Source organism: Eptesicus fuscus, chromosome 20, assembly GCF_027574615.1.
Source record: "Eptesicus fuscus isolate TK198812 chromosome 20, DD_ASM_mEF_20220401, whole genome shotgun sequence".
NCBI lineage: Eukaryota > Metazoa > Chordata > Mammalia > Chiroptera > Vespertilionidae > Eptesicus > Eptesicus fuscus.
In genome coordinates this window covers 48,668,428-48,680,916 of record NC_072492.1, presented here as the reverse complement: position 1 = coordinate 48,680,916, position 12,489 = coordinate 48,668,428, and the positions used below count along the sequence as shown (strand labels likewise).

The 12,489-nt window shown below is 62.1% G+C and overlaps 1 protein-coding gene across 2 annotated transcripts; it reads left to right on the top strand.

Moving 5' to 3' along the window:
- The first annotated feature begins 4,050 nt into the window (after positions 1-4,050).
- Positions 4,051-8,377, top strand: TRIM47 (tripartite motif containing 47). Of its 2 annotated transcripts, XM_054709155.1 has the most exons (6): positions 4,051-4,752; positions 5,758-5,853; positions 6,106-6,336; positions 6,473-6,671; positions 7,114-7,188; positions 7,437-8,377. In XM_054709155.1, the coding sequence occupies exons 1-6, from the start codon at positions 4,075-4,077 to the stop codon at positions 8,075-8,077; spliced, it is 1,920 nt and encodes a 639-aa protein (XP_054565130.1). In that variant the 5' UTR covers positions 4,051-4,074; the 3' UTR covers positions 8,078-8,377. The 2 variants fall into 2 exon arrangements, with proteins under 2 accessions (XP_054565130.1, XP_054565131.1); XM_054709156.1 differs by lacking the exon at positions 5,758-5,853.
- The last annotated feature ends 4,112 nt before the right edge of the window (positions 8,378-12,489 follow it).

The window sequence follows — 12,489 nt, the reverse complement described above, 5'->3', positions numbered from 1 at the left end:
AAACAACTAAGGATGGTGCCAGGTGGGTCCTGGAAATATAGGGGGGGACACTTTGTAAAGTATATGATTGTCTAACCGCTATGCCGCACACCTGAAACGAATACAAAATAATAATAAAAAGTTTGAATTAAAAAACTAAAAAATATGCCGAAACCGGTTTGGCTCAGTGGATAGAGCGTTGGCCTGCGGACTCAAGGGTCCCAGGTTCGATTCCGGTCAAGGGCACGTACCTTGGTTGCGGGCACATCCCCAGTAGGGGGTGTGCAGGAGGCAGCTGATCGATGTTTCTCTCATCGATGTTTCTAACTCTCTATCCCTCTCTCTTCCTCTCTGTAAAAAAATCAATAAAATATATTTTTAAAAAAACAAAAAACTAAAAAATAGCCCTAGCCGGTTTGGCTCAGTGGATAGAGCGTCGGCCTGCGGACCAAAGGGTCCCAGCTTCGATTCTGGTCCAGGGCAAGTACCTTGGTTTCAGGCTCCTCCCCGGCCCAGGCCCTGGTTGGGGCTCATGCAGGAGGCAACCAGTCGATGTGTTTCTCTCACATCGATGTTTCTCTCTGTCTTTCCCCCTCTCTTCCACTCTCCCTAAAAATCAATGGGAAAAAAATATCCTTGAGTAAGGATTAACAACAACAAAACAAACAAAAAAAATAACTAAAAAGTAAATCTTTTAGGGGCTTAGGGGCCAGTGGAGTTGGAGGGAGTTGGGTTGGAGGTCAGAGAGGTGAGGGGTGGAGAGGAGGCGGCTCTCCCCCAGGCAGGACGGGAAGGAAGGGAGCAGCACAGCCATCGTAGGAAACGTGGCTCCAAGTCAGGGGACTGGAAGCTGGAAGACAATGGAGCCAGGCCTTGGAGATTCGGAGAGGAAAGGATTTCCATTCCAGAATCCCATACCCAGCCAAACTGTCAATCAAGGTTGAAGCCTGAACAAAGACCTTTGCAGGCACTTGCCCACCCAGCCTCAGGAAGCCCCCAGAGGACTTTTCAAAAGCAAAGAAGTAAATCAGTGAAGGGAAAGGAAGGCCTGGGATCCAGACAATGGACTTGGACATGAAAGGTAAGTGAGTAAGAATGTAAATCTCCAGGAATCGGAGCACACACCCACACAGGCTCACGGCTCATGAGGGCACACTTGAGAGTGGAGGTAACTGCTGACAGGAACTGGCTGTCCGTGGGAGCAAGAATCCGGGGTATGCGGGGCACAGGACTGCCAGTTTTTATTATTCTAAGCCTCATTACACCAAACCGTTTACTCTTTAGGGACTCTAAGTATATTATCTGAAATAAACACATCCCATTGTTTAAAACTTCTTCAAGAGGCGTGGGTCCCGTTTCAGTTTCTTTCAAAGATGCAAGCAGAGCGAGGCTGGCCTGTTCATGACTCGCCTTGGCTGGGCGGCTTTTGCTTGTTCACTTTTGTTTCTGGTCGACTTTTATTTATTTATTTTTAATATGTTTTACTGATTTTTTTGCAGAGAGGAAGGGAGAGGGATAGAGAGTTAGAAACGTGGATGAGAGAGAAACATCGATCAGCTGCCTCCTGCACACCCCCTTCTGGGGATGTGCCCGCAACCAAGGTACATGCCCTTGACCGGAATGGAACCCAGGACCCTTCAGTCCGCAGGCCGACGCTCTGTCCACTGAGCCAAACCGGTGAGGGCTTTATTTATTTCTTAAGCAATACTGCAACCCGACAGACTCAGCAATGAGGCTCAGGATTATTTTCAGCCTGCACCTTCTGGGTTTAAATTCTTCCTCCTCGGCAGGACTAGTTATGGGACCTGTATGGCAAGATGCGGAGCCTGTGGGAATTCCACTTCCCATCCCTCACAACAGTCCTTGTAAGGGTAGAGACAGAGGCAGATGCAGGCAGGAGCATGCTCCAGCAGAGCTCAAAAGTGCCAGTTACCCTTTCCCCTTCAGAGCCAGCTCACTGAACAGGAATGACTGTACTGGGCAAACAACTTTAAAGCTATGATAACGCAAATAGCTATCAAAATGCCACCCCCCTGACGGATCAAATCGCCATGCCTTCCTGGGGGAGCAGATCTTCCTGAACAGGCTGTGGGGGAGGAGGCAGAGGGACAGCTGGGACTCGCCCCTGACTACCCCTAACCCGAAAGGTACCCCATTTCCCCTCCAGAATCAGGCAGGCCTGTGGTCTCCGCAAGCCCAGGAGCAGGGTGGCACTGACGCCTGAGCCTCTGAGCCGCTCCTGTCTTGGCAAACAAGGGACCTTCAGGATCAAGGGCTGCCTGTGGAAACCAGCGTATGGAACTCATTACCCGCCTTTCCGCCAAGGCAGGCCCGCCCAGGCCCGCTCCCTCGCTGTCCTTCAGCCCTGAAGATCTCTTCCCGCCCTGGTTTCTGCACGCCTGAGCCCTAGCGGTCAGTCTGCGAACGCCCAGCTCAAATGTCACTTCCTCCAGGAGGGCCTTCGTGATTCCCGCCTTTATCATGAATCCCCCGGCGGGAGTGGAGGGCACCTCTCTTTCAATGTTTCCTAGATCTTAGCTTTCTCCCCCCACTCTCACCCCCAACCCCACCCCCAGGGAAGGAAGATGTCAGGAGGCTCTCCATAGCATATTTCTTTCTTTTTTTAAAAATATATTTTATTGATTTTTTTTACAGAGAGGAAGGGAGAGGGGAGAGAATTAGAAACATCAATGAGAGAGAAACATGGATCAGCTGCCTCCTGCACACCTCCTACTGGGGATGTGCCCGCAACCAAGGTACATGCCCTTGACTGGAATCGAACCTGGGACCCTTCAGTCTGCAGGCGGATGCTCTATCCACTGAGCCAAACCGGCTAGGGCTCCATAGCATATTTCTAAAGTAGACATTCTTACCCTGGGGTCTTGCGGGGAGAGTCTAGCTGTGTTTTCATTGTCCTCTAGCTGAAATCGAGCATTTCTCTCTGTTGTGAATGGAGAGAACACACCACAATGCTACTAGCAATACCGGTGACTTGTCACCAATAGAAATTACAGACAGTTTCAGAGCATGTTGCCATGGTGACAGAGACGCTGGAATACCATTTATGTTCAGCACTGTTTCAAAGATACAGTAACTGTTGGACCCCATCAGATCTTGTTGTTTATTGTGTTAACACACGTAGCCCGCCGGCGTGGCTCCGTGGTTGAGCATTGACTTATGAACCAGGAGGTCAGGTTCCATTCCGTCAGGGCACATGCCGGGGTTGCAGGCTCCATCCCCAGTGGGGGGGGCGTGCAGGAGGCAGCCAGTCAATGATTCTCTTATCATCGATGTTTCCATCTCTCTCCCCCTCTCCTTTCCTCTCTGAAATCAACAAAATATATTTTAAAAAATATATATTAAAAAATAAAAGCATCACATACAATAAAGTGCACCATCTTAAATGCATAGTGAGATGAGTCCTAACAAAAGCCTCCACTTGGGGACCCGCACCCCCAGCCCCAGGCACACCACAGGTGCCCACGCGTGTCCATGGACCAGAACTGAATTCCTCAAACAAGGGGCTGGAAGAAGACATTAACTTCCCATTTCAGGGTTAGAAGAGGCCCAAGTTCCCCACGGGGGGCGGGGGGGGGGGGGGGTAAATGGAGTCGCTAATGGGCACAAACATGCGCACATCAGCAGTTCTTTTCCTGCGTCAGCGGCTCCGGAGCTGCGCCAACGGCGCAGAGAAGGGGGCTGGAGGTCAAAGGTGCTGACTGCGCGATACTGTGGGCACCACTGGGGTGGGGGGGCTTGCAGGGTAATGGAGGGGTGAACTCCTTCCCGGTTTCCTTCCAGCGTGCTGCCCTCTCTCTCACACCTGGCAGCAGCTCCGCCTTCAGACCCGCGGGCCCAGGAGGACCCATCACCCAGGAGCCGCTCGAAGTCCGGGGGGCGCGGGGCCACCCCGCAGTCAGAGCTGGGGCGGGGTGTCAGGGACCCGGGGGCGGGCCAGTGGCGCTGGGGGCGGTCCGAGCTGAGGGGCGGGGGCGGGACCCCTGGCGGCGGTCCCAGGGGGCGGGGCCCGGGCGGGAGCGGTTCGGTCCCTCCCCGGCGGGAGCAGCACAGGCGGCGCCGGGCGGCCGCGGAGCCATGGACGGCAGCGGGCCCTTCAGCTGCCCCATCTGCCTGGAGCCGCTGCGGGAGCCGGTGACGCTGCCCTGCGGCCACAACTTCTGCCTCGCCTGCCTGGGCGCGCTCTGGCCGCACCGCGGCACGGGCGGAGCCGGCGCCCCCGGGGGCGCAGCCCGCTGCCCGCTGTGCCAGGAGCCCTTCCCCGACGGCCTGCAGCTCCGCAAGAACCACACGCTGTCCGAGCTGCTGCAGCTCCGCCAGGGCTCGGGCCCCGGGCCCGGGCCCGGCCGGGCCTCGGCCCCGGCCCCCGCTCCCGAGCCCGCGGCCCCCAGCGCGCCGCCCAGCGCCCCCGAGCCGTCGGCTCCCTGCGCGCCCGAGCCCTGGACTGCGGGCGAAGAGCCGGTGCGCTGCGACGCGTGCCCCGAGGGCGCCGCCCTGCCCGCCGCGCGCTCCTGCCTCTCCTGCCTCGCCTCCTTCTGCCCCGCGCACCTGGGTCCGCACGAGCGCAGCCCCGCGTTGCGCGGACACCGCCTGGTGCCGCCGCTGCGCCGGCTGGAGGAGAGCCTGTGCCCGCGCCACCTGCGGCCGCTGGAGCGCTACTGCCGCGCGGAGCGCCGGTGCCTGTGCGAGGCCTGCGCCCAGGAGCACCGCGGCCACGAGCTGGTGCCGCTGGAGCAGGAGCGCGCGCTCCAGGAGGTGGGGCGCCGCGCACGGGTCACGGCGGGCGGGCCGAGGGTCACGGGTCGCCCCCCGCCCCCCATCCTTCCATTCTGTTCATGGTCTCCTGTAAGTGGAGGACCCGTGCTGTCCCTTCCAGCCCTGACCATGCCCTCCGCTCGCTGTGGGACATTGCGCTCGCGATGGGCTGGGCTGATGGGGGACCCAGTGAGAACGGGAAAAGGACGCGGAGGGTGGGCAGGGGGCTGACGCCCAGGCGGGGCCCGTGGGGGTCTAAGGCAGGAGGGCTCTGGGTTAGGCCCTGCGGTTCCCGGGCAGCTGACTCCCGCAGCGCGGCCGATGAGACCGACCAGTCCATGCGGGTCGGGCTCCAGCTTCGGCCAGCGCCGAGGCAGCGGGTGGAGATGGGTGTGGCGGCGCCCGGAGTGCGGCCGGAGGAGCACACGGACCGCTCTGTCCCGCTGTTCGGGGCCGCGGTGGGACCATGTGCGCGCGGTCCTTCCTGCTGCCTCCGCCCCCAGTTTCCTTTGGCCTCCAGCCCGGTCTTGGCGCTTTGGCCTCGGGATTTTCCGTCTCTCCAGCCTGAGCCGCCGTGACTCATAAGACCCAGGGGATTTGCCCGGAATCCCCATTTTTAAGGCCTGGATTGGGGACACGGACTCTTTGGAGACAGGGGTCCCCAGGACAGCTGAATGGCCTTTTGTGTGGCCCCTACTCCCTCCATTCTCTGCCTCTTCTCCACTGAAGGAAGTTCTCAAATGAATGTGACATTGAGGACCACGGATGGCCTTGGACTTGCCCTCTGGTCAGAGAGGGAGGCCGACAGCCCCAGCCATTGGGGACCCCCCACCCGCCTCGGCCTGACATATTGCCCTCTGACATTTTGTGGGACATCACGGCCACTCCCAGTCCCACCGATACCACTCCCACGTCGCCCCTGTCCTGCCCCGGGGTGAGGCCTGGGACCCCAGGGCAGGCTGTGGCCGCTGCCAGGCTCCGTACTCATGAAGCTGTCGCCCACAGGCCGAGCAGCCCAAAGTGCTGAGTGCCGTGGAGGACCGCATGGATGAGCTGGGCGCCGGCATCGCCCAGTCCCGGCGGACCGTGGCCCTCATCAAGGTCAGCCCCGGCCCTGACCCCGGCCCCTCCTGCGGGAGGCTCCTGGCACTGTGAGCTCGCAGCGTGGTCTGGTCTCCTCCAAGGAGGCCTGTGCCCAGGGCACTGCCCAGTCCCACTGAGCACGAGTGTCTCCCCCGACCTGGCACAGACCCAGGGCGGCTCCGGCGGGTCCCTCGGTCCCTCCCAGAGGCTGGGGTGGGAGAGGGGTCTGGACGGATGGGGCCCAAACAGTGATGTTCTTGCCCCGTGCAGAGCGCAGCCGTGGCTGAGCGGGAGAGGGTGAGCCAGCTGTTTGCGGAGGCTGCGGCCACCCTGCAGGAGTTCCAGAAGGAGGTGCTGGGCTTCATCGAGGAGGGGGAGGCCGCCCTGCTGAGCCGCTCCCAGGGCGACCTTCGGCGGCAGGAGGAGCAGCGCAGCAGGCTGAGCCGGGCCCGCCACAACCTGGGCCAGGTCCCCGAGGCCGACTCAGTGAGCTTCCTGCAGGTGAGGCCGCATCTGGGGCCAGAGAGGCAGCGGGTGCCGAGCCTGCAGGGCTGTGTCAGCTCCCCGCAGGGCTGCCTCACCCCCGCGGGGAGGCCCTGTGGCTCGCGGGGCCTTCATGGGCATGTATCTGGCACAGGAGCTGCTGGCGCTCAGGCTGGCCCTGGAGGAGGGGTGCGGCCCCGGGCCTGGTCCCCCGCGGGAGCTCGGCTTCACTAAGTCATCCCAGGCGGTGAGGGCGGTGCGAGAGGTGCTGGCCGCGGCCTGCGCCAGCCAGTGGGGGCAGCTGCGGGGGCTGAGCGGTGACGAGGACGGGCCGCACAAGCTGGGCCCAGAAGGTGGGTGCCCCTCCAAGTGACTCACCTTCCCCAGGCTTCCCCCCCCCCCCAGGCCCCCAGGCCGGGTGCCCATTCAGGAGCAGAGGATGGAAACTGCCTGTTGCTGGGCGGAACCCAGATCCTGCCAGTGACTGGAGCCACCACCCCGTAATGACCAGTCAGCCGCTTTGGCCACAGCCTACAGGACGGGGCGGGAGGGGGCTTCTCCTCACCCACCCTGTCACTTCCGAGGGGCTGGGGTCCGGGGGTAAGGGGGGCAGAGGGCAGATTCCGAGGAATACAGGGTACCCTACTTGGGCGGTGTGCCTGTCCCAGGAGGCTCGGGCTGCTGGGAGGAATTGGGGGAAGAGGGAATTGGGGTCACGGCTTTGGAAGGGACACCTTGGGGAGCAGCTCGGTCCCGGGTAGCTGGCGACACCCCTCCGCTGTCTCCTCTCTGCAGCCGATGCTGAGTCCCAAGACCCAGACACCAGCAGCCACCTGGACAGCGAGGCGCCCCGGGATTACTTCCTCAAGTGTGAGTTCCCCTGGGCTCGGCCCTCTGCACACGGGCCCTCTGATGCCGCAGGGCTGGCCTGGCCCTGGACTCCCTCCCTTGTCCATGGGGTGAACTAGGCCAGCTGATGGGGCGCTCTCCAGCAGGGCTGAGTAATGCTGGCTGCAAAGGTGGGGCGAGGCTGTGTTTGGGGAGGTGGGCGCCTAGGGGAGGGGGTCCTCTCCGGCCTTGCCCCTGAGCCCCGCGTCTCTCTCCCGCCCGGGGAGCAGTCGCCTACATCGTGGACCTGGACAGCGACACGGCGGACAAGTTCCTGCAGCTGTTCGGCACGAAAGGCGTGAAGAGGGTGCTGTGTCCCATCAGCTACCCCGAGTCGCCCACCCGCTTCACCCACTGCGAGCAGGTGCTGGGCGAGGGCGCCCTGGACCGGGGCACCTACTACTGGGAGGTGGAGATCATCGAGGGCTGGGTCAGCGTGGGGGTCATGGCTGAAGACTTCTCCCCACAAGAGCCCTACGACCGGGGCCGGCTCGGCCGCAACGCCCACTCCTGCTGCCTGCAGTGGAACGGGCGCGGCTTCTCCGTGTGGTTCCACGGGCAGGAGGCGCCCCTGCCCCACGCCTTCTCGCCCACGGTTGGGGTCTGCCTGGAATATGCCGACCGAGCCCTGGCCTTCTATGCCGTGCGGGACGGCAAGGTGAGCCTCCTGCGGAGGCTGAAGGCCACCCGGGCCCGCAGGAGCGGCCCCCCGGCCTCCCTCGGCGACCCCTTCCAGAGCTTCGTGGACAGCTACTTCCCGGAGCTCTTCCGGAGCCGGCTGAAGCCCGCCTTCTTCCTGGAGAGCGTGGACGCCCACCTGCAGATCGGGCCCCTCAAGAAGTCCTGCATATCCGTGCTGAAGAGGAGGTAGAGCGGGCGCCGGGCCTCGCCGCTCCTGGCGTGCGCGTCTCCGCAGCCCACACGTCCTTCCTCAGCAGCCTCGTTTCTAGAACACTCGGCCTCCCGCCTCTCAGGGAGGAGGCCTCCCAGGCCCTCTCAAGTGCCTCTCAGACCCCCCTTTCCGCCCCTGCAGGCCTTGTTTCCGGGAGAGAGAGCCACAGCCAGGACAGATCCAGGCTGCCCCAAGCCCTCCTTTTCCAGGTGCCCAGGACAGTGCCTGGCACACAGTAGGTGCTCAATAAACATCTGTTGAAGGAATGACTCCTCTGTGCTCTCCACCCACCAAGACTTTCCCGGCGTTTCTCATCTCTCAAGAGCCGGTCTTGAAAGGCAGGAGAAGGGAACAGAGCCCCTGGTCCCGGGATTCCTGTTGGGAGGGAGGGAGCCTAAAGAGGGGGCTGAAGTGGGGTGCCTGCCCTTTGGGGCAGCCCTGCTCCCTGGTTCCGGGCAGGGGCAGCTAGAGACGGCTTCTCCCGCGGGGGCCCAGCCCACAGTCGTTCTGGCTGCCCGCGTGTTTGCTTTGCCGGCCTGGTTCTCATCAGCTGTTTCCATCCTTAATGCCACAGCCTCGCTCTGGACCTGCCTTGTGGCGTTTATGCCCAGGACTAAAGGCAGACATCACACACACACACACACCCCGCTCCCCCCTTCCCCCCAAGAACAGGGCACGGCTCCTGGGTGTGGGCAAGAAGGCTGGAGACCCGAGTTTCTGTCACTCACACACCTCAGCCCAGGAAAGGTGTGACTGAGCTGACCCGGTGTGGCTGGAGCCCAGAACATCTCCAGTAAAGGGACCTGTGTCCTCTGGACTCTGCCTCACCTCCTGCGCCCCGCTGTGCAGCTGGGACAGTGCTCAGCCTCCAGGCTGGGGAGACCCGTGCCCTGTACCCCAGCAGAGCCTCTGCTGCTCTGCCTGGAAGGGCCGGTGCCCCCTGCTGCCCCCAAACCCCCATCGTGGCCTGGGATGCCCCAATTCTGCTCCCTGAGGCTGCCTGCCCGGTGTTTCCAGGCCAGCCTGCCCTCCCTCAGTTTTTTGTGGCCCAGGGGCACCCCAGAGAACCCCCAGCAGGAAGGGCCAGGGCAGACGGAGGCCTCTCCGCACCCGGCCCAGGTCAGGCGGGACAATGGGTGAGTTATGCAGCCAGACAGCAAGGCCATACAAGTCCTGCCCTGGCTGCCTCGGCGGCTAAAAATAGTCCCTCCTGCGCAGCCCGGCCCCAGCCCACAGCCAGGATGTTGTTTTTCTGGGCGGGCCCTCCTGGCTCCTGGTGTTTTGGGTTCAAAACACCGTTCCCAAGGCAGCCAGGGCCCCCAGCTCACCCAGGCGCTGGGGCCCATGAGGGAGGCGGCGCTGGGGCCCTCACGAGGTGGACCCGTGGGGCTTCCTAGTGTCCGCTCACCTGCTCTGAGCCTCCCACCTTCACAACCCCTCCCACCACCCCGCTCTGTCTCATCGCCCCCCCCCCCCCCCCCCCCGGGCACCGGGCTTCCTGGTGGAATTCCGTCTGACTTGTCAGGTCTGCAGCCAGCGTGCCCGCCACTTGCAGTGATTCCAGCTCCCAACACTCATGTGCGACTTCCTCGCAAACCCGGCGCTGCAGCCTCACAGCCCAGCGCAGGGGCGGGCACCCAGGCCGCACAGCGGGCACGGGGCGGGGGGCGGGCGGGCGCAACCCAGGTTTCACTGTGGTCCCCACTCTGGGGTATCCACACGCCTGCCCTTCCTCTAACTCTGGGATCATGCTAGAGCTGGAGGGATGGCGTGTGGGAGTCTCTGTGTTCCTCTGTGTATTCGTGTGTCTGTCTGTGTGTCTGTGCATGTGTGTGCCATGTAGGAGTGTGTATGTCTGCCTGCCTGCCTGGGTGTACGTCTGTATCTGTGTGTCTGGATCCAGTTGAACTTTTCAAACTGTCCTGAGAAGACCAGGAGTTAAGCGGTGCCCGAGGTGGGGCAGTGGCAGCTGGGAAGGGGCAGGGGGCAGGGCCAGCCCCGCACCCCCGCCGACACTTGGATTAGATAGATTTTACTGGAGATTGCTTGGAAAAAAGAGGAACTCTTAAAAAGAAAACAAGTTAGAAACCCCATGTAGTCCAAACGAGCTGTCTCTACCATTCCCACAGGAGGAAGCTGAGGCCCGGACATGCAGGTCCCCCCAAGGGTCCCCGGTCCCGCACATGCTCCATGCTCCACGCGTAGGTGTGTCCTTGCTTAGAAATGTCTGAGCACATGCACACACACGCAAGCGCATGCACGCACACACATGCACAAGCATGCACTCTTCCCCAGCGGTGCAGTAGCCTGTATGAGAGCTGCCCTGGGCCGGGCCCGGTTGCCATGGCCACCAGAGCCCCTGGCGGAGCGGCCCAGGACGTGTGGTCTCCGAAGCTGCCGCCGGCGCCCAGCACAGACAATGGCGGAGAGTGTGAAGGGCCCTGAGCTGTCGCTATTGCTGAGTCCGGCTCCTTTGGGCCAGGCGGGGAGCCAGCCTCCGCTTGCACTTTGTCTCTGTGGGAAAATGACTCCAGGATCTCCGACAACAGACTGGAGCATCGCTGCTCTGGCAGCTGCGGACTGCTGGGTCCTGCACCCCTGGGTCCTGCACCCCTCACGGCTCCCAGCCCCTCCGCCCGCCCCAGGAGGGCCGAGGCAGACACCCTCTCCACCCTTGTCCTCCCCTCCTCGGTCCCCTCCCCGCCCCTCCTCCCAGGCCCAGGATGAGGCCAAGCAGCAGGCTGTCCGGGAAGGCGGGCTGAGCTGGGAGGGGCTGAGGTCCAGAGGCCCTGCTGGGCTGGTTTCCCCGGGAGGAAAATAGCACTTAGCTGCAGGGTCTGCGTCAAACCCAGTCCCACGCCCAACACACACACACATGCACACACACACACACAGACGCACACGCACACGCACACGCACACACCCTTCGATGCCAGTGTTCACGCCCTTTCGCAGTCTCCTCTGGAAGATGCATAAGAAGGGCTGGTGGCCGGGGTGCCCCCCCCCCCCCGAAGCTCAGCCTATGTCCCGGGGCCCTCGGACAAGGGCCGGATGGCGCTCACACCAGGACAGAGCTCTGTCCCGTGGCGCCGTGCCACCCAGAGTACCGCTCTGCTGAGATGGGAGACACAGCGCCACCTCCAGAGGTGCCTGCGGTCGAAGGTCTTACCCTCTTGACAAAGGGCAGCTCATAATAAACTTTTATTTAGAAGAAAAGACCAAAGTTGGCATTTCTTGGACCTGAGGGTTCTGGAGCAAATTCATGCTGGACACACCGGATTGTTTCACGCAGCCGGGGAGAGAAAGAAACTCGGGGACCCGCACGTCCGGCGTTCTGTGGACAGTTGGCTGCGCTGCGGGCAGAGTGGCCGCTGCCAGGAGGGGCCCTGGTGAGGTGGAAGGGAGCTATTTCGGGGCGGGTCACGTTGGCCCTGGGTATTTCGGTAACACAAGTCCCTTGCTTCTCCATCAGGAGGCAGAGCCAGGGCACGGCTGGGGCTGTTTCTGGTTGCTATGGAGATGAGCCCCACCCCGAGGTTCCCCGTCCAGACCTCCCGGCTCTGTCAAGTTCCATTTCCCCAGACGTAGCCGCAGGCCGGTTCTGAGCCATCCGCCCAGGAGTGTTTACACAGACCTGCTGTCCGGCTCCTCTCTGCCTCCAAGGCCCACAGAGCCGGGAAGAGGCAGGCGTCGCCCTGGGAGCCAGCGTGGAGGCGCTCAGGGAAGGAGGGCCTCGGACAGGCGCCTGGGGGCCTGGGCCCCTCCCGGCCAGTCCCCCTTCCCAGAGCTGGGGGTGCTCCTCTCCATCTACCCGGAAAGATGCAGACGGGGTAGCCTCGGCCCCTCTCACCCTCTCTTTTCTTTCCTTAAACCCATTTCTCAGCTAAATTGCAGAGTGACTTCCCACTTTCAAATGGGATTGCATTGCTTCCCCGGGTGAAAGCCTGCCGAGGCTTCCCAGGGCTCCCAGGAAAAGTCCAGAATCCTGACCGGGCTCCGTCCCTCCAGAACCGCCTGCCTCCCTCGCGCCTCTCCTCTCCGTCCTACAGGCTGACCCCCCCCCCCCCCCCCCCCCCCCCAGTTACTGTCGCGCGCTCTGGAGGCCTGGAGACCGAAATCAAGGTGTTGGCCAGACCGGTTCCTGCCGCGGCCGCGAGGGAGCGTCTGTCCCAGGCCGTCAGCGCCTGGTGGTTGGCCGGCCATAGTGGCAATGCTGGCCGCAGCTCGCTCTCTGCTGTCCTCCGGGAAATGCCTTTCAGTCTCTTGAGTCTCCTACCACGTGAAGAGGAAAACAAAGGGCATATCTAAAGAATGACCCTGCCTGGACGGTGTGGCTCAGTGGTTGAACGTCGACCTATGACCAGGAGGTCACGGTTCGATTCCCGGTCAAG

What these genes read in the sequence shown, in the direction of transcription:
- TRIM47 (XM_054709155.1), top strand. Translation starts at nt 4,075, where the DNA reads ATGGACGGCAGCGGGCCCTTCAGCTGCCCCATCTGCCTGGAGCCGCTG. An exon ending in GGACCGTGGCCCTCATCAAG is followed by an intron (nt 5,854 to 6,105) that starts GTCAGCCCCGGC and finishes TGCCCCGTGCAG; the next exon opens with AGCGCAGCCGTGGCTGAGCG. An exon ending in CCGGGATTACTTCCTCAAGT is followed by an intron (nt 7,189 to 7,436) that starts GTGAGTTCCCCT and finishes CCCGGGGAGCAG; the next exon opens with TCGCCTACATCGTGGACCTG.